We start from the raw sequence: 24382 nt of genomic DNA, 5'->3' as shown, positions 1-24382 counted from the left end.
CCTGTGTGCTATGTATGTTGTCCTGGTTTGTCTAAGCTGATACTTTTAAAAATTGTGCTCTGCTGAGAATGCAACATCTGTCTAGAGAAGCAGGGGAGTGTTGACTGATGTCGATAAGCTGTGCTTAGGAAGGCTGTGGAAGGCTTTTTCTTAATACCACCATCTGCTCTTCTCAACAGATGCAGTCATCCCAGTGAGATACCCTATATTCACTTTCAGAGCTGAGTTTCCTCATTTCCACTCCGTGTTAGCTTTTCTGCATGTTTGCCTATTTGCTTAGGTTGATAGATATGACAGGGAAATCTCCGAGTTGGTGTCACTCAAGGGTGATAAATACTTAAAATACTGGTTATTCCCTATTTCTTGTAGCATAGAACTGAGAACAAGTGACAGGGAATGACTTCTCTAAAAGTAAACAAAGCCTTCGCAGAAACTTCAATCCATTGAGCTAATTAAGGAAAGTAGCAAAGTACCTCTTTTTTGGTGACAGTAATTCCTGTAATCATTCTTGCTCCTCATTCAATGTAACTAAAACAGAGACTGGATCTGGAGTTTAACCGGATGCACAAGTGAAACTTTTGAACACCTCCCTGCCTGAAGCCTTCCCTGTGTACAAAACTGGGGTAACCACTGGCTTTTCTGGTGTTAAATTTAAAAGTACCATTTTGTATGTGCAGGTTTGCCTGTTGGGTTTTGTTTGTTTGGGGGTTAAATTGGAGTTTTTTGTTTCAAGGAATTATTTTTGTAAACTCTGTGGTTGTGTGTGTGCCTTGGACATTTGAGTTTATATACATTTTTGTAAGGCTTATACATACATTTTGCTACCAGTAACAAAAATGGCAGTGCCCTTTCAGCTACTTCTGCCTATCTCAACTAGAAACAGCTTCTTACTGTATACGTGGAGGTTTAAAAAGCTTTAACGTATGTTAGCTTCTTTAATAAGCTTTTTCTTCTGCCTGTGAGAAAAGCATATCTCAGGAAACATTCTGTTCACAAACACTTCACTTTACAAACATAGAAGGACAGGGATGCAGCTGCTGGTTTGTTTTCTGGACAAGTTAGTCTAGAGCCAACAGGCACACCCTTTCCCTTGCCAATACCCTTTAGAAAACTGAGTGCATAAGTAAGAAATGTGTTCCTGAAAACTTTTGTGCTAGTGGAGCTGAACTGGGAGACTTTTCTGATCTCTTGTACGATGGAGAGGTTGGTGGTGACGGGGAGGAACTCTTGTGGAGTCTCTCTAGTATCTTTCTGCCGTGTGAAACTGGGATGGGCTGCAGTGCTGAAGCAAGGCCACTCTGTTCTCAGGATGCAGTTATTTAGCTTGCAATAATTTCTAGCTTTGGTTGTTAGTACTTATGAGTAAGGGGAGCCTTTTTAGTACAATACCAATGCATTTAGTGCTGTCCATAGTAACAAATACATAAGGGAGAGATTCAGAGTTTGCATTGCACAACTGGGGGAAGTGGGGAGGAACATGACACAACCATTGAGCAGGAAACAGAGTTTACTGTTGAATACTGGGAGCCTCAGCATCTTTGGCACCAAGCTTCAGCATGGTCCTCTGCCTGAATGAGGCAATAAAATTAATGCCCATATTTGTTAAAGGCAAAATGATCTGTATGGTCACTCATTACTTGATGTCAAAAAGTAGGAAATTGTGTTTTTTACATTTTTGAGAGAAGCTGGTAGAGGTGTTGGATGTTCACGCCCTAAGGTAATGTTTCCAGTGCTGGGGACCCCAAATCTGGATGCAAACCACTGTAGACATACTAATTAAAAAAACCCAAAACAATGCACATTCATATTTTTCCCCAGTCATTAGTTGTATCCAAAGCAGCATGGGAAGCAGGTGAAGGGAGGTGAATCTGCCCCACTGCTCCATGCCTGTGAGACCCCACCTTGGGTACTGCCTCCAGCATTGGGGTCCCCAGCACAGGAAGGACCTGTTGGAGTGAGTCCAGAGGAGGGACACAAAGATGAACAGAGGGGATGAACAGGTCTCCTTAGAAGACAGATTGAGAGAGTTGTGGTTGTTCAGCCTGGAGAAAAGAAGGCTCCAGGGAGACATTATTGTGGCCTTGCAGTACTTCTAGGGGGCTCATAAAAAAGATGGGGACAGATCTTTTAGCAGGGCCTGTTGCAGAAGGACAAAGCATAATGGTTTTAAATTCAGACAGCACATTCAGACTAGATTCAAAGAAGAAATGTTTTATGATGAGGGTGATAAAAAACTGGAACAGGTTGCCCAGGGATGCTGTAGCTGCCCCATCCTGGCATTCCTGACAACAGCCAAGGCCAGCTTGGACAGGGCTGTGAGTAACTTGATCTTTTTAAAGATGTCCCTGCTCATTGCAGGAAGGTGTGGATTAAATGGCTTTTGAAGGTCCCTTCCTACAGAAACTGTTCTGTGATTCTATGAAACCAAACAACCTTGATTGACTGCTGTGGGAGCTTCAGTGGTGTTCATTTAAATGTGAGTGGCTTTTATCTGCTAATTGAATCTTACTCCAAAAAAACCCTGATAGTTACAGCTAGTGGTCACCAGGACAATGAACTCCCTGTGCAATTTCCCTGAAAGGGCTAGCACCATCCATTCATTAAGGAACAATAGGGTATTTCTGCTGGAGTACTTGTGCAATATTATATTTGACAGCAAGTTAATGGGGGCAGCAGGGAAAAACAGTAAGAAAGATCAAAATAGTTAATTTTTTTCTTCACAGGTGAAGCTCTACTTAGTGCACTGAGGAATAGAATTTGATAACTCTTCACAGTAGCCAACAGTGGTATGGTAACTTTTAAGACGAGGAATGGAAATTAAAAACATATAACTAGTTAATCTAAATTGTAGTGAAGTTAGTTAACTGTTGAGGCAACTTGTAGTTTATCTTCCAAAGCAAAAATTGCTCACTGAATTCAAATGCAGCTATCACATCTGAAGCAGAAATTTAACAGGGAATTCCCTTTTTTCTGTAAGACTGGAGGAGATCAGACCCTATCACCAGTCTCAGGAGGTAGGCTGGCAGATAGCAGACCCTATTGCCTGAACATGGTATTGAGCTTTGAAATGTATTACACCGATTTAGGATACTTGTTGTTCCTTTTAAAGATTGCTTTTCAAAAGAGAACTCCTGTGAGAACAGCCTTTAGGTAAAATAAACATTAAAGTTAAGATAACACTAAGGTCCTCCTTGATTTTGTTGGGTCTTTGGCTGTGGCATGTGTTTGGAAATGGTATGTCAGCTTTAGACTGTTGCATGTTCTGTTTTGATTTTTAATCATATATGGTTTTTTCCTTATTTTTGCTTAGGGGCTGGGTTGTAGTTAAATAGTGTTTATAGCCACTCTTGGGGTGCTGTGTTTTAGATCTGTGGTGAAAACAGTGCTGATGGTTGTTTGTAGCTAATGCTGCAGCTGTTGCTGAACAATGTTTGCACAGTCAGGAACTGGCAAAGGCCCACCTGTGGAAGGTTATGAGTGATTACTTTTGCATTGCTTGTTTGATTTCTTTTTATCTTCTCCCACTTCTCCTTTGCCTGCTAAACGATTTTGTCTTGACTGACAAATTTTCCTGCTGTTCCTGTTTCCCCTCCAGGGGTTGACTGGAGAAATGAGAGTGAGAGTGGCTCTGTGGGGCTTTGCTGCCTGCGAGGGTTAACACACAACAGTATCTTACATGTGTGTATGGATTTATAAACACATGCATATATAAAATATCTTTTATATTTATGGTCCTAAAGGGAAATTAAAATCTTCATGCTTTGAGTAAATTAAACTTTCTTGTACGCAAAAGGGAGATTATTCAAAAGTGTTTCAGATCAATGCATTAGGAGACAAGTGGGTAAGATCTTTCTCATTTTCTTAAACACTGTGTAGATTATTCTTGTCTTCATTGGAGTGATTGTACAAGTGAAAATAATTAGACTGACTGGGAAATAAATGCTTTATTATCCAATTATTCATTTAATTATTCTAAGTGAATAACTGGGAGAGTGTACGAGAGCTTGCTCCCTGCTAAAGCAAGATCAGCTTTTGAGTATTTTCTCTAGTGAATTGTTCAATGGCAAGCAGACCAAAATCTTCAGTCAGAAAAATATGAAGTTGGATACACAAGGTGAAAAATAATTTTGTACATTTAGAAGAGAGTTTTCAGAGTGATCTCTATATGATAGCCAAAAATAGGTTATATTGTTATATATTACTGCCAAGTGTCATTACAGATCTTTGGACCTCACAGTTCAAATATTGTATGTGTCAGCTTTACAGCCATGACTAAAAATACCCTTTTTTCTTTTAATCAGGATGAAAATAATACAGAAAATGCTGTCAGTTCTTCAGATGCTGAGAAACAGGATTCTCCTCCACCAAAGCCTCCACGGACCCGCAGGTAGTTAACTTTGATCCCATACTATTTTAGGCTGAAAGATGAATAAAAAGTAGAATAAAGCTACTGATACCATAAAAACTTAAGATTAATATGTGTGTTTATAAAGAGAAGTATACATATATAGAAGGATACCTAAATAGAAGTCTTATATTTTGCTCTAAATATAAGCTACAATATCTTTGTGAAGTCTGTTTAAATATACCAACCTTGCAACTATTATCTGTGAGTAGACACGTTTACTAGTCAGATATGTTAGATCTACTTGTGTTTTAATTCTGCTAGGTGACAGTAGCAAAACAAACTTCAAATAGCCTCAAATAATGACTGAACCCTCCTTTTTGGATATATGACCATAATGAAACATACCCATTTATTCTAGTAAAATCTCAGACAAGTACTGCTTTTGACTAGAGTATGGCAACCAAATGTTGTTATTATTGAGAAGAAGAATTGATCTCTCCTTTCATTCAGCAGAGGAAAATCTTCTCTAGCTCTTAAAATGCCTAGCTTTACAGAAGCCAAAAGTAAATCTGAACCAACAGATTCATCAGCCTGAAATGGGTACCCAACCCAAGTGTTAAGCCAGCTAAAGAAGCAACTCTCCTGAATTAGGTGTCCAAGTCCCCCAGCTGGTTTGTAGAAAGCTTAAGTGGCCTTTGGCAGGTGATCTTGCCTGTGTTACATTGCCTGTAGTTAAACAGACATAAGTTGAGCACTTGGGTTTTCTGCAGTTGTCAAATGGCACAAGAAACCACCAGGCCAGTTGATATTCTTGGATAACATTTAGGCAGAAGTGAAGTATAATTCCTTTAAAATAAAGAGAGAGATGGAAGTAGGTTGGGGCTTTTTACAAACAAATTACATGGTTGGTCCTATGTAGGCAGTATATTTTTTTATCTAATTGGGATTTATGGTAATGCGATTGTATTCAATTATGTAGATTAAGATGATGACAGAAGAGTCAGTTAACCTGTATTCATGATGAGTTCCAAGCTCTTGAAACTTCATCACTGAGCTTAGAAATATGTCCAATACATTATTTCCTTACTAGTGTTCCTTGAAATAATCCTAAGTGTACCTTAGTTTTTATAATTTTTATATATTCATGTAATATTAACATATGTATAATTCATGTAATTCATGTTTAAGCACACATCTGTCTTATCTGCACTGCATTGTTCTTTACTTGCTGCATTAAGTTAAAATCTTTTAATCTCTCCTTAAAGCCTGGGGTTTTTTTGGGCCTGTTTCCATAAAATCATACTTTCCCATCTGCCAGCAGTGGCAGGCAGATTAGTTTCTTAGAGGTGAATAAATGGAAGCTTTTAGCAAAGCTGTTGTCTTTCTAAAATGGAGATTATTTTTGAAAAACAATTAATTAAACTCCTCCTGGAAGATGCTTCTGAGGAAAGACTTTATTTGCTATTAGTCACGTCTGCTCAAAATACCCACTAATGAGTATATTTTTTTCTTGATGTGGGGGTAATTTTACAAATCTACAGCCTGATTCAGTCAGGATATAGAGCCAGGTTTTGTGTATTGTGGATGTTTTGGCATAGATTAACATCCTTTTCCTGGGGAGGATGGGAGAGCAGAATCAGTGAAACATTTTAATTTAATCCCCATATGCACAAGGAAACATTTTTAGGTTGCCAGGCAAATGTGTACTTGAGTTTTATATACACTGTCTCTGAAGAAGTTACAAACAAGTTGCTAAAGCTACTATTTTTGAAAAGAAATAAAGCTTTTAAATTCTTTATAATTTATGTTGTAAATGGCTTTATAATGAATATTTAGTAAACCAAGCTGCGTGTTTTTAAATGAAGGTTTAACATTTGCTTTGTTTTCTAAAGCGAAAAGGGGCTTAGGGACTGTACAGAGTACTTTGGGTGAGCTTGGTTTCAGGTGAACTTGCCTGAGATGATCCTGAATGAGCAGGAAAAAAATTAGGATTTTTTTTCTTGGCCTCAGGATGTTTGTTTTCCATATTGTTACTGGCCTAAACCATGCTTGCTTAGACAGTAAAGTCTGTGATACCTGTTAGTTGTTTTCTGAGAGCCCCCGGTTTGCTGGATGAGATGGTGACATCTCTGCAGCCCTTTCCACAGACTAACCACTCAGGGCATGGCACAATTTTCATGAAGGTGGTTTTCTCACTCTCCCTTGTTCTGTTTGTAATATTCTAATGAAAACATCTCAGTATCTTCTTTAGACTTTAGGATCTCTTCTTCTGAAAGTGCAGCTAATATCATGTAGCTCTTGTCTGTGCTAAGGATGAGATGTCACTAAAGACTTTTACCATGCAAGGCAGGAAGCTTACTCAGAGAGGTATAATTAATCCTTTTAGTAATTGCTTTGGCCTGGGTATGTGTTGGGGAAGGAGTGGTACTTTGTAGGCTGTTTTTATGTCTTCTTGGAAGTTGTAAGTACCTTTAGGATATTGTTAATATATTGGTATTAAATAGGTATTTTATTTACTTAGGCCGTCATGAAGCATCTAGCACTACTTGTTTTGCAGAGGTTGTGGAATTGTATTGCCTTCCAATCTTTTATCACCTTGTAATGCTTTAATGTAATTAAACTTGCTGTACAATATGTGAGTGTAGTAATTTAGCTTAATGTCTCTCTCCATTTGATGTCAGCATAAAAAATATTCTAATATTACTCCTTGATTACTACAGAGGTAAACAAGAACAAGTCATTAGTGCATACACCAGCACCTTATCCTAGAAATTGCTTGGCTTGGCTAGGCAGTTGATGATCACTTCTTATGGAAGTCACCTTTCTTTAGCGGACTTGGGATGGAAAGTCTTTGTTAGATATGTTTGAATTATTTTCAGGTTAAGGTAGGAAGAGGGCATAAGTAAGGTTTAACTTTGTTACATATGAGACTGCAAAAAACTTAAGTTTTACGTTTACAGTTTAGGACTGTACTTGATTTTAGGTGACTGATGTGCCAGAATTCAGAGGGAGTACCTTAATACCTTTAAGTATTAGTCTGCGAAATATCTGTGTGCTTTGTAGTTGATTCTAAAGTATTTGGCAAAAGAGGGGGTTTGTTTTAGTCAGGATTGGTTACAAAAAGTTCTTTATTTTCAAGTTCAAATCAGTTTGAAATCAAAGCATAAACTTAGACATAAACTCATAAAAAGCAAAGATGATTTAACAGCTTTTTTGTATACAGTGTAATGAAGAGCTATGTGCTGCTGTCTGAAGGTGAAAAGGTGAAATACTGTAGCATTTTAACTTCTCATCTGATTCTGTTCTGACTTCAGTCTAATGACAGTGAATACATTTCCAGGGTTATTTGTTGTTCTGTTTCATTTCAAGCCCTGCAAACCTTCTCTATCTCCTGCAAAACTAAGATAAAACTCATTGATGGGTTTTCCTTCTTAGCTAACTCTCTCTAACTTGTATGCCACAATTAAAAAAACCAAAAAGCTGTGGTAAGTGAATTTGAAGAGAGAAATTCACCAGCTGGTTATTTTTATTAATTCATTGTACTTTTATATAAATTATTTGTAGTACTTTTGCAACAGCTTCACTCACTGGACTGCTGCTTTTCTTTCGTGTTGATGGCAGTGATTTAATGCTAAAGTAGAATAATGTGGTTGTCTAGCTTCAGCCTGCTTATGTTGAGTTTAATTTTCCTATTTTAATTATGTGGGAGGATGTAGAGCTTGGTATCTATTTTTGGTTGTTCATATCAGCTGCATTCTGTGACCTTGGCATCACTCTCTTTTATTTGAAACACCCTACAGTATGCTGCATAGAGTAACCATGGATTATGAAGGCTTTTTTTCTTTTGAACACTGGCCAAGTCTCATTTAAATCTGAACCCATTGTGTGCAGCTTTAGTAATGTACCTCTTTTCCATTGGGAGTAGAATGGCTTCAATTCTCAAACATTCTAAAAATGTATTATGTATTGCAGAGAAAGCAATAAATGGCTTTTTTCCTGTATGTATTTTTGGTTGAAAGCTGTGGGAAGGCTTTTTTTTTTTACCAATTATAATACTTTTGACAAATTGTGTGTAATTGTTACTATGACAAATGATTTTTAAAAGGTGTTATTGCCTAATTTGTGGTTTACCTGACACCTTAGAAGCCACTGGCACTAGGGCACTGCATCAGCTGCTCAGGCTGTGTGGCAATAAGAGTGTATGAAAAAGCTGCCTTGATCACCCAGGGAAATTCCAAATCCAGCTATAAATGAGGAAGTGCCAAGGTAGTGGCATTCCAAGGTAATCAGGAGCAGTTGTATCTGGAGATGCCCTTGAAGGCTGAGTCATGACAAAGCTTTCTATTTTTTTATCACACAGTGATAATCAACACAGGTTGATTTTGCAACCTTATGTGTTTATTTGAAGGTATAATACAGGGAAGCTTATTTCTCTTACTTGAATGGCCTGGCTTTCTTTGGTACACTGACTCTTTTCTGTTCAATATCCTCTTTCATGAGCTTTTGGTGAGTTTCCTGGTGTTTTAAATCAATCTGGTCTTACTGTCTGCTGTTGTTTTCAACAGTATTAGTAGCTCATTTTCAGATAATTTTCTGCCTCTGGGGACAGAAATGTCTGTGGAGCACAGCTGTTGAAGGACATGCCCAGACAGCATTATGCAGCAGCCCAAAATGCCCAAGATTCACAAGACTTAGAAAAAAACTACTGTCAAACAGAGATCTTCTGAATATGTTCATATCCTAATATTTCTGCTGTGTGAAAACAAACAGAAAAATTATTTACAATGCAGAACATGTGAAATAGTAATATTAAAAATGTCAGTAAAATAGAAAAAATGTTACCTGTTGGGATTTATTTCCTAATTTAAAGAGAAAAAAATACATTAGAGTGTTATTTGGACATCTCAGTTCCTGAGGAAAGATATCCTTCAATATTAATACGGCAAAGAATGATTTTGGCAAATAATTTCTCATTTCTTCACTGTAAGCTCTCATTTAAGAATCAAAAAGTGACATCTAACTTCAAACGTAATGGGAAACACTGTAGTAGTTCTGTTGAGATGTGTAGGAGGAAGTTGTTTAATCAGCTTCTGCGTTGCTGATTCGTGCAGCATTTCCTTTATCATCAGTTCTACAGATACATCTGAGAAATGTTTGAATACACATGAGGCTTTGTTTACCAGTGGATCAAAGGGTAGAGGAGTTTATTGACCAGTAATTGGTGAAGAACTTAATGAATTTTGACTGGTATTGTGGACATATATCCTTGTTATATCTAGTTTAAAGCTAATTTGCTCCTTTGGCTAATTGTAAGGCATAATGTTAGGTCTGTAGCAGATAAGGAATTAGTTTTGCTGATTGCAAATAACTCTGGGTCAGGAAAATCAGGTCAATAAGGGAAAACCATGATTTTCAGTAGGAGGATTTAGTGGAGATTACTAATGAGCACCCCTGCTGGTAAAAGGGGGCATGTAAATATTTGTCCAAGTGTCTCACTGTCTCCCTCCCCATATTCCCCTCCCCATTTGGAACAGAGGAGACAAATCCAAGAGGAGGGATTCTCTTGTCTTTAGTGTGTATTAAATTGCAGCAAGATTGATGCTCCCCTGTTTTCTCTTATCTTTACTAATTCAGGCAAACAACTTATTCTCAAGCTTATTCATTTTCCAACAACAACTAGAGGCAAGAGCTCCCAAATTACTTCTGTTAAATTGTTTTGATATGCTTTGTATTTCTCCTGTCTTAATGTAAAGAAATACAGCAATATACAAGTGCAGGGAGGAGAGGAAGAGAAGGCATTTGAGGCCCAACTCTGTGACAGGAGTCACAGGCAGAGAATAGAAGAGAGCACCTGGAACTGCAAGGGGACCTGTGGTTTTCCAGATACAAAGATACAGGAACCTGTAGAAGATAATTTGGAAGCTGGGAAGCTTGCAGTACTTCAGGGGGTTAGGATTTTCACAAACTGAGAATCCAAATGGTTCTCTTTAGTATGGAATCTCTTGTATAAAGATTTTAGTTCTGCAACCCATTCTACTATAGCTTGGTGCTAATAAAGTCACAAGGATGAAACATGTGCTGTAGCCTGTCCCAAGTCAGGTATGCTTTTAGTTCTCTACAAGACTCAGTTATGAAACAGTCTTTGGGCTTTTTTTGGTTTGGGTTTTTCTCCTATATGTCATAATAATCTCAAGAATTTGCACTTGTTGAGTCCTACTTAGGCATGGTTTGGAAGTAGGGGAGCCAAAGTAGCACTTTGATTTTAATCATTATGTGGCATGCAGACAAATAATGAGAGCTTGTCTTTTCTCTTGTAGACAGAGTTCTTGTGCAATCTTGTCCTTCTTATGCTGGAGGGTCTCATGAGAGCAGAGTATAGGGGCAGAGTAGAATTCCCTCCTTCCATGTGCTGGCCACGCTGCTTTGGATGCAGCCCAGGACATGGTTGGTTTTTGGACTGTGGGGGGGTTTCTGCACACTGCTGGGTCATGTCCAGCCCCTCCTTCACCAGCCCCCCGAGTCCTTCTCCGCAGGACTGCTCCTGGTCTGTTCAACCCCCAGTCTGTATGGATGCCTGGGTTGCCCCAACCCAGGTGCAGCACTTTGCCCGTGGCTTTGTTGAACCTGATGATGTTCTCTTGGGCCCACCTCTTGAGCTTGTCCAGGTCATCCTGGATGTTTAAAGGAATGGAAATTCAAAAAATGCCTTCATCAGTTATGCTAAATGTTTGTAGTCAACAACTGTATCTAATCTGACCATATACTTGAAGAACTTCTCCTTTTAAGTAGCTTGAGATGATCTGCAATTATAAGTGCTGTGGTCTTGCTAATGTGCACGGTAATTTCGATCATAAATGCTACTGGAAATATTTTTTTATCTTGTATGTACCTCATGTCAGCTAAATTTGGTTTGCATCTAAGCAGAGACTATCAAATACACAAACATAAAAATAAAATCTCTTTGAACATGTACAGAAAAATAAAATTGAAGGAAGATATTCAGTGTTAAGAGGGCTGTAAGGATTTTTTTTTTAAAGAAATCTTTCTTGGCTTTATTGAAATTTGAATTCCATATGTCAAGTTTCTCAGAGCCACTTAAGGAAAAAAGTAATGAAATGCTGCCACAAGAGGGCCTGTCTTGCAATGTCTTTGCAAAATGCTTCTGGGAAAGGATGTGAGCAATCTTTGAACTATTAGTGAGGATTAGCTGTGGCTTGAATGAATGTCTTTGTGATATTCTGCAAGACGTTTTTAGTGTGTTGACTCAGTTGTTGCCTACCTCACTAGTCATATTCTATAACTGTTTTCTTTGTGCAATGGAAGTTTTGTGTGGAGTCTGCTATTGGTATTACAGCATTAACTACCACAGTGGGGGATGGATAGATATCTAAAATTTTGTCAATATCCAGAAAATTTAGACAATTGTGTCTTGGTTGTTTTGCAGTTGCCTTGTAGAAGGAGATGCTAAAGAAGAAATCTTGCAGCCTCCAGAGCCTCAGCCAGTACCACCAATCCTAACACCATCTCCCCCATCAGCTTATCCAACAGTCACTACAGTGTGGCAGGACAATGACAGATACCATCCAAAGCCAGTTTTGCACATGGTTTCATCAGAGCATTCAACAGACCTCAATGAGAATTATAATAAGTCCGCAGAACATTCAGGGAAGAACGAACCCAGCGAACACACAGAGAAGAGGCTGGAGCGCAACTTAAGTTTTGAGATCAAGAAGGTTCCTCTTCAGGAGGGACCACGAAGCTTTGATGGGAACTCCCTGTTGAACAGGGGACATGCAATTAAAATTAAGCCTGTGTCATCTTGTGTAACTGAGAAGAGCTTTAAGCCACAGGAACAGATTTCAGGGGATTCATTTGTAGATGCTTCTCAAAACTCGTGTATGGATTACAGCGTGCCACAGTCTAACACAGCCTTAATACCTTCACCAGAAAGTCTGCAGAGTCAGCAGGTGTCTGATACCCCACCCAGACCAGATCGTCTGCCTCTGACAGAAAAGGGACATGCCACGTGGTCACTACAAGGGCCTGAAAATGCACTGCGTACATCCGTGTCGGAAGAGTTGTCTTCAGACACCTTGTGTCACGGTGTTAAAACTCTCTCTCTAGCATCAAACACCCCAGCTGAACATCCTTCCAGTGATACTGTTGATCATACTCCTCTTTCTGTTCGAGCACCCCTCTGTTTTACTAATCCTCTCCATGCAGATGATTCTGACACGGATGAGGTGGACTTTGACAGAGCCATGAGCAAAAGCGCGTCCAATGTGTCAACCGCAAGTGCCACAGTCTCTGCTGCCACTAATACTGAAAACATTTCTGCCAGAAAAGTATTGCCAATGTCTATTGCTAGGCAAGACTTAACAGCTGTAACATGTTCTGAAGATGGCAAAGGTAGGTTTCACTGAGGTCCAGAAGTGCTGCTCTTTATCTAGCTGCATCTGTAGAGCCGGACAACATAAATTTCTTTGCAATGCAATTTTCTAAACGTAAATTTAATCAGTGCAGTATGGCAGCTTCAGAGAGGGCACAGCTCTTTTCCTGACAGCTCTTTTCCTGACATTTTTGGTATGAAGTACTACAGACCATGATTAGCTGCTTCAAAAGCTGTACTGTGAGCTTTATTGTGAGCATTTGTTTAATGCTTTATTTATAATGCCTTCCTGTAGGTTTGTCTGTAATTGCAGGTTTCTGTGTTATTATTTGGTGCATATTTTTTCTCTGTGCCCAGTTTCATGGAAGTGTCTATAATAATTGAGGGTTGACTAGTCAAAGCATTTTCAACAGGCTTATGCAAATACATAACAAGTTCATGCTTATTGGTTGATATGCTTTCCTAAAAATGTAGATGTAACCTCATTCACTGCCTTGGTCTTTGAAAGTTGCTCATGATTTGGTTCCTGCATTTGATTAGTGTAAATATTTAGCTCTGCTTTCCTCTTCTGTACATGGCTGGGGGTGACAAGCTAATACAGCTGTTCATCTAAAAAGTTATGCTTTATTAGCACTTTGAAAATTATTTAGTGGCTTTTTGTCTTTTGCTACTTTTTTTGAGGGTTTTTCTTTTTGGTGAAAGTTTGCAAGGTAGAACATCATGTATTGAAGGCAAAAGGGTTCCAAAACTTGCAGGTGCAGATTTCAGTCAGGCTGGCACACTTAGAGCAGATGGAAGATATAGCTGGGAAAAACAGATTAGGCCTTGGCAACTGCTTGTGCAAAGGCCAACAAAACAAGAAGGCTGTGGAGCTGAAGGAAGAACATGAACTTCTGGATCCTGCTCCGCCTCCTGTGCTTGGAGATGCTTGCAGTGATGGACTCACCTCAGGAGTCAGTGCAGACTTCATGATTTTCTGAAGTGAAACAGGGCTCAGTGTGTGATGCAAGATGCAGAACCAGCTGAATTGAAAATATTGGCTTTGTGAACTGAATGTTCACCAGAAGTCATATATCCTGAGATGTGAATGATTTGCAGCCTTAAAAACAATCTGTTTCTGTAGATCTTGATATAGATCTATAGATATTGTGAACTGTATCTATAGATCTATAGATTTTGGTTTAGATTGTCTAAACACATGACAATATTTGCACATGCCTGTGTATTTTTAACACTGTGACTTAAAAGGTGCTCTGCAAAGCTGACACAATCCTTTTGTCATAGAAATTTCAACTTTGCAAGTAGTTCTCCTTGAATTTGTTTTATAGATTTGCAGACTATTGTATTTTTCCTTTTAGCAAGAATTTTTCTTCTTTCCCAGAGCAATCGTTGTTTGTCACTGTTTAGAAATTATCACCTCTCTGTGCATCTCATTATATAGATGCTATAGGAACATGCAAATAAAATAATTGATGCATTATAAATATGAGAAAGAATTGGAGGAATGTCACTCTAGAATTTGTTTCGTGTAACTGCGTATCAGAAACGTCTTGGAATAACAGCACAGCCCTTGTGCTGCTGGTGTGTTGATGGTCTCACAATAATTGATTAAAAGTCTAACAATATTTTTTTTATCATTTATCTCTTATTAATAAGGGTGTATCTCTTCCCCGTTTGTTTGATAGTGAACAATTCCCATTTTATATTCTGGTTGCAGAATCCCTCTGGGACTCAAGAATATAGGGTTAGATCGCTTTGCACCAGTGATCCTAAACGCTGTTTACAGTGGCTTTCTCGTTTTCATAGTGGCTCAGGACTCTTCTGTCTGAATCTGGGAATGTGGCTGCAATCGGAGTGAAACTTGTCTGTGAACTTACCAGCACCCTAATTGCCTAACCATAATTGCTGGTGTGCATGATCTTACCACACAGTTAAATCCTCTTTTTCATTCAAATGAAGTGAAAAGTAGCTGTACCCTGAGGTAAAAGGAAAAAAACAAAGAGATCAGTAAAACAGGCACCGAAAAAAACCCCTAAAAACTCACTTTTGGGTAGTGCATATCCATGGTGACTTTATTTGATGGTTTTATAGAGGCCCTTTCTGTTAATGAAGGTTTTCTTGTGCTGTATGTAAACTTGAGATGGAGCAGGTCTCAGAAGTCCCTTAGAAGACATGGCTTGTAGAATTTGATGGGATTCTGTCCCTGCAGCAGCTGGGGATGCTGGCAGCTCAAGCTTCATGGCTTTGCTAGTTGAAATGTATTTGTATTTTTGAATCCTGTGCAGAATACAGTTGTCAGATAAGATTTCTTATGGCAGCAGCTACTTTAAATTGTTTTAAACCTTTAATTACTACTCCAAATTTCTTAGCAGGTCAGAGAGGGGCTTTTGCTGCCAGAATAGCTTGTGTTAGTACACTCCTGGGAGGTGAGAGGGAACAGACTGGGGCAGGATGTGGTACTGGCACACACAGCAGCCATCTCCTCTGGCTCCTATTTAGCCTTTGGCCTAGTAAACCTTGCACTAGGCTGTTTAACTGCAGCAGTGATGTGGGAGCCACTGGGCCTCAACACGGACTTGGTAAGCAAAACTGAGACCTGAAAGAATGAGCAAAAAGTATTCATTTGAATTACTGAGGGCTTTTTCCTCCAAAATATTTAGACTGAAAATGTTTTAGATTTCTTGCTTGCATAACACACAAACTGATCCTATGCCCTTAATATGAAGTTAATGTTGTCAGACGAAGTTGCTCCACTGTGTTAGTGTGGTAAACCAAAATGTATTATAATACTTGAAACAAATTTTTCTTTTGCATTAGATACTATACCAAGTTTAGGATTGTCACATATATGAAAAGATCAACTTCTAGAAGTCCAGGAGAAAAATCTGGTTTTTAACTTATCTAAATGTCATATTTGATTTAGATGCTGATGCTAATGAAGATTCCTCTCCCCCACTCCCAGAAAGAACGCCAGAATCATTTGTATTAGCAAGTGAACAGAGTGAGTTTTTGATGTTTGGTGATAATTGGAGATAAAATGTGAAGAGCATGTCAGTATTGTATTTGAGTACCCCTGATTTTTGGTTAATCTGTTGGAACAATTTGTAAAATGGAATGAAATTATAGCATGTGCAGTAGCTTATTTTGGGATTTAACTTTTGCACACCCTTGAACACAGAGAAATTATTTTTAATTTTCTGAATAAATATGGTGTTATATGATATTTAAGTAATTGGGGGCTTCAATATTAGTAGAGCTGGTTTTCAGTCTGAAGGGTATGGAAATGAGATGATACAGTGGGGAAATGCAGTAGGGTTAGGGAATTTCCCAGCTGTTTTAGTTTCCTACTGCTCCCAGGTAGGGAGTGGGTATGCACATGAACAGTGTTTATCTGATCCCCCTTTGTTGGGCAAAGGAAAGATGATGACACTTCATTCTGCACTGCATGTAGTGAACAAGGCCAGTTAGTCAAGTTTAATGTAGCTCACTCTTTGACTGTGTCAGAAGGGTAACTGCAGGGGAAAGCTGACACTTACAGATTATGTGCTCCTATTGTCATAGTTCAATCATCAAGCTAGTAATGGCAGAATACAAAACAGATGAATTGAAATGAAGTGATAAATTAGGTTGATGCTTGGTACCTTCCAGAAAACCTGAAATAATACCATTATTTACTGAGACTTTTGTTTAGTGTCACTTTGAAACTCAAAAAATTTAGGCCCAAACAGTTAATGTAAACATTTTCAGCATGAAAATGCTGAAGTTCTGTAAATGTGTTCTTTGAGTATCATAAACACAGGCAGTTCAGAGTCAAAGTGATTCTTTCTTTGGATATTATGGACCTGTTGCTTTTCTGTGACTGCACACGGAACAAAGCAGTTTTCTTTAAAAATCCCTCTCCAGGACTGGAATCACTAACACCACTTCCATTTTGTTTCTCTTTTTGCACAATGTCAGTAAAGGACAGGTGTGGCTGTCCTGACTCATGTGTATTTACTTAGGAGATCTGAAAAACACATACTATTACTGCCCAGCTTATGTAACAGAAGTTCTAAATTGTCCTTGAAAAGGAAGCCAATTCCCCTGTTGATTGGGAGCCCCCAGAGGAACAAAATGAACATCCACAATGCAAGCACGGTACTCTTGTGCTTTGAGTTATATTGTGGCATTTTGCCTTTTCTGGAGCGCTTTTCATATAAAGAGATTTTCATGTTTTTACAGGCATTTAATCTAAAAAAAAAAGAAAAAAAAAAGGTTCAGAGCACATTTCTAATGCTGTGTACTAATGCCTCATCATGAGGAGATCTGAAGTATGTTGAGCTGATTTAATTCTTCCTAGGCACACCCTTGCCGAAGCCAGTTGTGATTGCACAGTCGGAGTGGAACGTGCTGCGTGATCAGCACCTGCCTGAGCAAACAGCCTCCCCAGTAAGTGCAGCAGACAAGTCTGTACTCATCAGTCATTTCTGGTTTGGTTGGGAGCTACAACAAAAAGTAAAATACATACTTGTGAGAAGTTGCAGCTGTTGGTCATCTACAACTGGCCAGGTTTTCCTCTGCCTGAGCTGCTGAATTGATGGGAAGAGCATGTTTTCTTTCCAAGAAAATTATCTCTTTTTCTAAGGTCAGCAATATTTTTAAAAGGAATACTCCTAAATATATGTTAAACTATGGCCTTAAGAGTGTAAATATGCTGCTTTTAGGGAGCGTGCTGTCTGCCCTTAATAGATCTTAGGGCAATTCAAACTGGAAGAGAACAGCAGTCTCTCATCTGAACTTCTGCAGGGCCTCAGCCCAGGCTAACCAGAGCTTTTTCCAGCTGGGTCTTGAAAACCTCCAGGGATGGACACATATGGGCAACCTGTTTCGCTGCCTGAAAATGGTTTTCCCTTATGTCCATGTTTATTTTAAACAAACCATTTTTGCCCATCAGATTTCACTTTTCACTTATCCAGTTCACAGTCATCCTGCATGAACAGCTGGCAAAACTTCAAAAGCATATAAGTCCTTTTTACATTTGTCTCTTTTTTTCATGTGCCCCCAATATCTCACTTAAAAATATGACAAAAAAGATAGATGTGAATTTTCAGGGACTGTAAATGTAGTGTGAGAACTAACCTACCAAAATTTGCAAACAAGTTGCAGTGTCATGTTTTCAAATTTTTATTAAATGCTAAGGTTCTAATAGTAAATTCTCATGCTAACTACTGTAGCATTTTTGTCAGTGTTGAGTCAAGTCAAAAATGTAGAGGCAAATAAGTATTTCCATGAATGTTATGTAGTTTTGGTGATGTTTTCATAATCTTAAATTTCTGACTTTCTTTAAGTTTTCTGGAAGTGGTTTGTGTAACTATTTTATATATCTCTCATTAACAGGGTTTGAAAACAACTTCACCTATACTACCTGGTAAGTGGTGGAAGCTTTTCTAATTTTTTATTCAAAATACATTTTGCCTACTGAACAAAAATTTGCCTGAACTTGGTGTTTGCCCTGAAGATATCTAAGTATATTGTTTAATATACTTCTATTATACTAAATATATTGTTACTTATGAAGTTTAGAAAGAACATGAACTGAAATCTTTATGTTGATGTATCAAATGGCACTGTAAGCTTTTGCTATAAATAGATGCCATGTGGGATTTCAGCTATCCATACAAACTAATACAACATAATAATCCAGATATGGAAAGCAGGAATATGTTGCTGTCACTGAACATTGACTTCATAAACAATTTTCCAGTTTCACTTTTAGGAAATGAGAAATTGGCTTTCAAAGCTTTGTTTTTGTAAATAATATTTGCTGCCAGTTGTTTTCTGGACTGTAATGACAAGTGGCATTACCACAGTGGTGACTAAGTGAATGATACAGTGAGGGGTCTGTGTGTTTTCTAGATCGTCCTGGACGAAGCAACAAAACACCAACTGACATTTTACCTCAGGTTTCTTTCTCTGGTTCCACTGACACAAGAGGTCAAATTTCAGAATTTCCTGCAGAAGTAACAGATATTGGTAATTACAATTCTTTTAAATATAATCACTAGATGACTTAAACAGGGATTCACTATCAGTACTGGTTTGGATAGCTGCTACTATTGCCACCGTCCAACTTACTTAGATGCAGAACCCAGACAAATAAACCGGCCCAGTCTCCTTCAGTACTGTTTTCCCCAGAATAAATTATGAAATAATTTTTCACTTTGAAAAAAACCTGGAGTGTATAAAACACATAATTTGTCAAATGGGTTATTATTTTTGCAAGATTTTGTAATTTTTGAAAACTTCCAGAAATAATACCTGATAACAGCCTAGGTACGTAGAGAAGGAGGGGAAAAAAAAGATAACAAAGGCTGTAATACTGTATTTAATGAAAAGTACTTTCCAGTGACTTTTAAATACTGATCTGTAATGGTATACAAATTTTTCATATTTGTATTTCTTATGGCTAGAGTGCCTTCAGAATTCCATGTATATCAAAGTTGTTTTCTAGCCCTGAGAGTAAATCTATTCTGTAAGAGCTGAAGCCATGTCTTAGTGATCTTCTGACTGCTGCCAGCCTTTGTGAGCCTGTGTTGTCCCAGCAGACAGAAATATTAAATACATTTCTTTCCTTAGGTTTTGGTAACCGCTGTGCAAAGCCCAGGGGACCAAGAGAGCCACCCTCAGAATGGACATGATCCAAGAACCAATGGACATACTATCAATAAATTATACTGGAAAACTCAAGTGCCACTGAGAACTAGAGAAATAGTGTTCCACTTTCCTGGGGGGCGACTAACACAGAGCAGTGTAGATCTATCAATGGTACATTCTTGTAGTGCATCCCATGCAAAACCTGACACATGGTTCACAACAGTGGATTCCAGTATTACAACCTTTTGCTGGGGCCATCTACCTGCCTTACTACACTTAGGAGAAAGTATTACATATGATTTATTTTGTAACTTCAAGTATTATTGCCTTAATGTCTTTTAACCCTGTTACACGCTGCTTGTAGACATATGTTAATATAGTAATACTTTTGACAGATTGTGTTTATGGACTACTTTTTGCTAACATTTGATTACCATGTATGCATTATTTTGTATATGTACAGGGCAAGTAAGTATATAATTTGATAAAGTTGCAATCATAAAATATTAACAGAAGATGTAAGAAATCTCTGCATGATCTAAATTTTTGTGTACCTTATTTGTAAGTTATTTGCCCTGAAGTTTTAGAAAATAGTTTCTGGGGTTTTTTACAAAAATTGCTGGACACACAGAGCCAGAATTGCAGGTTAGCAGAGATAAAGATTGTAATGCATTTTGTAAATTGTAAGCAAAAGGTTATTTTTATATTATATACTGTTTAATTGTCAGACCTGATTTGTTCTGGTTTTCATCTGGTCATGGAGATTCAGTAAGTGCCTTGGAACAGTATTGAATTCTCTTAGCCTGTGTATGTTTCTTCAGTGTTTTGAGTTCATCTGGAATTAGATTATCAAAAATATTTGTATGTTTCTTAGTATATTTGACCTGCCAGTAAAAGAGAAACCATTTTACATAATAGACACTCCTTAGTTTTCATTTTAATGTTTCATCAGTTGCAATCTTTAGAAAGTTCATCTCTATCACCTTTCTGTATAGTAGGACTTTACGGTTTTAATACAGCGTGTTTCTAATTTGGGAAAACCAGAACACACTGGTAAAAGGACTGTTCAATACCACTGTCTTCTCTTACAGATGGGGAATACAATTTATGTTGTTCAGCGACTGTGTATGTAAGAAAGCAACTTATATGAAGGTTCACCTGGAGCCCTTGCAGCTACACTGTATCTTGGCAATATATTATGTCAAGAGTTAATCCTTATAAGGATTCCTTACTTAAACTTTTCTGTAATACAATCTTTAAATTAAAGAAAGCAAAAATCTCACTTTGGGTGTTTTTACTCTTAGGAAAGAAAACTGTGTCCAAAAGCCAAGTGTAACAGAGTGAAGGACGGCAGTCTGGCTAAGCTTAGAGATCTCATACTTGAAGAGAACACTGACACTCAGAACCTTATTTTTAGTAACTACTTTAAAAGTTCTGGCTAGCAAGAATGCCAGAGAATCAAAGAAGAATGTTCAGAATAAAATGTTCATTTTAGGTAGTGAAACTATATTAATCTGAACTTTAGCCGGAAACATTGTCTGATCTGCTACTTGTACCTTTAGTGTCTCTGGTAAAAGAGAGCTAATGCCCCGATAGCAGCTCTGTCGTAACCTCCTGAAGGTACATAACTGGCAATTACTGTCTCTGACTCTGGATTTAATCACCATGTGCTTGGTACATGTGACAGACTGCCAAGCTGGGGAGCTCTTTCAAAGAACTGTGTGCACTATAAATATTTCCCATGAATGTAGTTTTGCAGTTATTAATTTAAAAATAAATAATTCAATGATATATGTCATCTGGGATAACCTACATCAACTATATTCCTGACTTGTAAACAGTTCAGACAGCTGGAATGCTCTGCAGTTGGCAGAAAAAGGCTGGCCTGAACTTTGTCTTCCTTCCCTTGTGTTGCAGATGATTAGCTCAGACTTTCACTCTTACAGAGCTCCTGTGGATTTGTAAGGCAAGATGGGCTGTCAGCACCCCTGGGCAGTCCAAATTACTGGAACACTTGGGGAAAAAATGTTAAATAAGAAAACTTCCAAATATGTTTTGCATGTACTTTTCAAGGATCCCTTCCATATTTGTCCACCAATAAAACATAAATCTGTGCAGGCAGTAGATTTTCTGGTTTTCACAGATGAATTTCACTTAATAGCAAAGGCTGACCTGAATCTGTGCACTATATACAGGCCATCTAGTTATGTTAATTAAAGTACATCCAGCTTCATGTTTTCTCCCCCCAACTTTGTTTTGCACAGACTTGGATCATACTCCAGGCTGAGTTTGTCACAGAAAAAAAAAAGAAAGGTTGCAGCTTTTCTTTGCTTTAGTGATAAAAAACTGCAGTTGTCCAGTATGGATTTCTCTTTCTTTTGACAGAGCTGCTTCACAACTTGCTGTTCCCTGCTTTGGGTTTTATATTTTCACCTATTGTATTTCAGATAAGCTGGCAGTTTTAAGAGCAAGGTGAAACCTGCCCAATGTCATTACTTTGTGTATCCGCTGTTGGGGGTGGTGCAGAGATAACTGCAGCTCTGGATGCAGTTACGTCAAGTTAATTCTTGACACTCAAGAATTTCACATTGTAACTTTGAATTATTGTCTTAACAGCTTCATCAAAAAAAAACCCTTAGATCTTCCCTTGTGGTTTATTTGAAATGGAATCTAAAAGGTTTTAGAGCATTTCATTGCCTTGCAAATTATCACTGAAGCCATTTTGTACATATATTGAAATCAATCCTGTTTATTTCCAGTCTTACTCATTACTTTTTCTGAAAGCAGTCTTCAGCTTTCATCTCTGAAGTGCAGCTTTTCAGGCATGGACTTGTAGCAAAGAAGCAGTAATGCTACTAAACCCAGCTATTTTTATTAATAACCATTGCATTGGCTTCTTTGTCCTTCAGTATTTTTCTAATATACCATTTATTAATTTTTTCTAAAGGTATTAATACTGAATTAAACCATGCACTGAATTATCATATCAAAATAATGAATTCTCTATGTTTTAGAAATGTGAATTCTCAAGGCTCAGAAGAAAGCTGACCTCTGCTAATACCATTGCTTATCTCTATTACTCAGCCTATTTAAGGTTGTGCATTGATTTGACAGGTAACATTCTCTGGTAGTAACTAGAGCATTACACCAGCATTTTTATTTCTTATCTGCTAGGAAATCCTGCTGTGTTTACATGTAATTTTCCTTAAAGAAGTTATGAACTTGGGAACTGGGCAGAAAATTAACTAAGAATTACCTCTGGGTTTTTGTATATTGGAATATTGGATTGTGTTTCTTTGGAGATCAATCTCTAAAAGAATGAGTGAGATCAAGTGTGATGCAGTGACTGGGCAGTGTGATAACGCTGTGCTGCTGGAGCAGTTGCTTTTAGCTGCAGGTCAGACAGTTGGGAGGCACCAAAATACAAAGCTCTTGCTTGCAGCATAACCCTAACGCCAGAGAAAAGGAACCCAGCAAGACAGGGTTGGATTGGGGAAAGACTAGCAATGAGTATCACCTTCAAGAGGGGATTATGAGGAAGAATACGGAGTTAAGGACTTCACACAATGGAACTGAACAACCAGATACAATTGCATACAACTAAGGCTTTGAGAATTTTCACAAGGCTTGAGGGAGGAGTAACAACCCTGCAGTATAAACAAACAAGTCACAATTCCTACAGCCCATTGTCAAAGGAGGGCCTTTCTCACAATCTCAAAATGCTCTTCAGCTCTTGAGAAGCTGAAATAGCTTCTAAAGGAGGTTATCCTGTGTGGGCTGAAGAGCAAGGCTAAATGCATGGAACACGTGAACCTAGGACTGAGCATAGCTGGAGCCAGCCAGGACAATGCACTGACTGCTCTGGAGCCCTCGAAGTATCTAAAGTCTTTAAAACAGCAAGGCTGTGAAATTGTTAGTAACAGGCTTAGTAACATCCAGTAATAGCCAGGCTCTCTGATGTGACTTTTCCTAACCATTTCCATGCATGTACTTAATCAAAACACAGGTTTGTCAAGTGTTGGGTCAAACAGAACAGGAAAATAACTGTTTTCTTGGCTGCAATGCCGTCTCATCCTCAAGATTCGTACCAAATGCTTCACTTCATCACTTCTAAGACCACATGGCAAAAGCTTAGTATTTGCAGCCTTAAAGCAGTGAGTAAATAAAATGCTGTTTGCTAGTTTGATCTATTCAGTTGTAGTTGCTGTAACAGCTGATTTCTTTAAAAACTTGATTCTTGCTTCTAAAATTGTATTTTGTCTGCATGAAGCACTGTGGTGAAGCCAAGTTAAGAAATCAGTTTTGCATTTTGGCTTAAATCCTGCAAAGTTACATACCTTGTGCATGTAAACAGCCGTGGTGAGTTCAATGCAGGTATTCATCCATGGGTGTTGTGTGTTCGTGTTTGCAGTTCTCAGGCACTCCTAACAACAGGGGTAGCTCTGCCTCAGGCCCCGTGACTGAGCTCCACAGATTTCAGCTAGTGAGGTGGAAGTTGTCTTTCACATCTATAATTCCTACTTTGATCCACAGAGTTACAGTCCTTAATATAAAAGATCACAGGCAGGTAAAAAAATTGATCTTTTGGGTAGGTAGCGCCACAATCTCACAGAGAGCTTGACTGTCAAGTCAGAAGAAGAGCCAGACCTGGATCAAAGATGATCCCATTTTTCAAACATGGAGTATGAAAGACTGCTGAGCTTTTCTGCTTTCTCAACTCCACTCTTTACCAGAAGACACCTGGTGTGTGGTTCCATCCCAGTATATATTCTACCTGCTACACCTCTACCCTAATGCTAAATGGACCAAGAAACCCCATCAGGTTCGTAATCGGAGTGTTTTCAAGTCTTTTGCTACATTTGTTCAAATTTTTATTTGCTTTCTTGCTGCTTTCACATTAAATGGTATATTCATTGTTCAAATGAGACTGGAGAAGCGGGCAGGAAGAAGACACAAACCTCGTGAGGAAACATGCCAGTTCTGGTGTCCATTTGCTGTAGGTATTCTTTTAT

At 38.3% G+C, this 24382-nt stretch overlaps 1 protein-coding gene and 1 long non-coding RNA gene across 3 annotated transcripts in view; one reads left to right on the top strand and one right to left on the bottom strand.

Moving 5' to 3' along the window:
* Positions 1-20652, top strand: part of PTPN12 (protein tyrosine phosphatase non-receptor type 12) — a 69514-nt gene extending 48862 nt beyond the window's left edge. The window contains exons 12-18 of the mRNA XM_068189611.1: positions 4302-4387; positions 11793-12757; positions 15661-15738; positions 17077-17165; positions 18114-18144; positions 18633-18749; positions 19353-20652. Of these exons, the coding sequence (XP_068045712.1) occupies positions 4302-4387; positions 11793-12757; positions 15661-15738; positions 17077-17165; positions 18114-18144; positions 18633-18749; positions 19353-19414 (1428 nt within the window). The 3' untranslated portion in view covers positions 19415-20652. The remainder of the gene's footprint in view (positions 1-4301; positions 4388-11792; positions 12758-15660; positions 15739-17076; positions 17166-18113; positions 18145-18632; positions 18750-19352) is intronic.
* Positions 3920-19358, bottom strand: LOC137473711 (uncharacterized). 2 transcript variants are annotated; one of them, XR_010998952.1, is made up of 3 exons: positions 18675-19358; positions 14782-15014; positions 3920-4418 (listed from the first exon to the last, which is right to left on the bottom strand). It is a non-coding gene; the product is annotated as an uncharacterized lncRNA (long non-coding RNA). The 2 variants fall into 2 exon arrangements; XR_010998951.1 differs by lacking the exon at positions 3920-4418 and having other exon boundaries at positions 14504-15014.
* Positions 20653-24382: the final 3730 nt, after the last annotated feature.

The sequence above is a fragment of the Anomalospiza imberbis genome, chromosome 5 (assembly GCF_031753505.1).
Source record: "Anomalospiza imberbis isolate Cuckoo-Finch-1a 21T00152 chromosome 5, ASM3175350v1, whole genome shotgun sequence".
NCBI classification, from domain to species: Eukaryota; Metazoa; Chordata; class Aves; order Passeriformes; family Viduidae; genus Anomalospiza; species Anomalospiza imberbis.
Note: the sequence above shows the minus strand (reverse complement) of the source record. Positions and strands in the feature narration are given on the sequence as shown.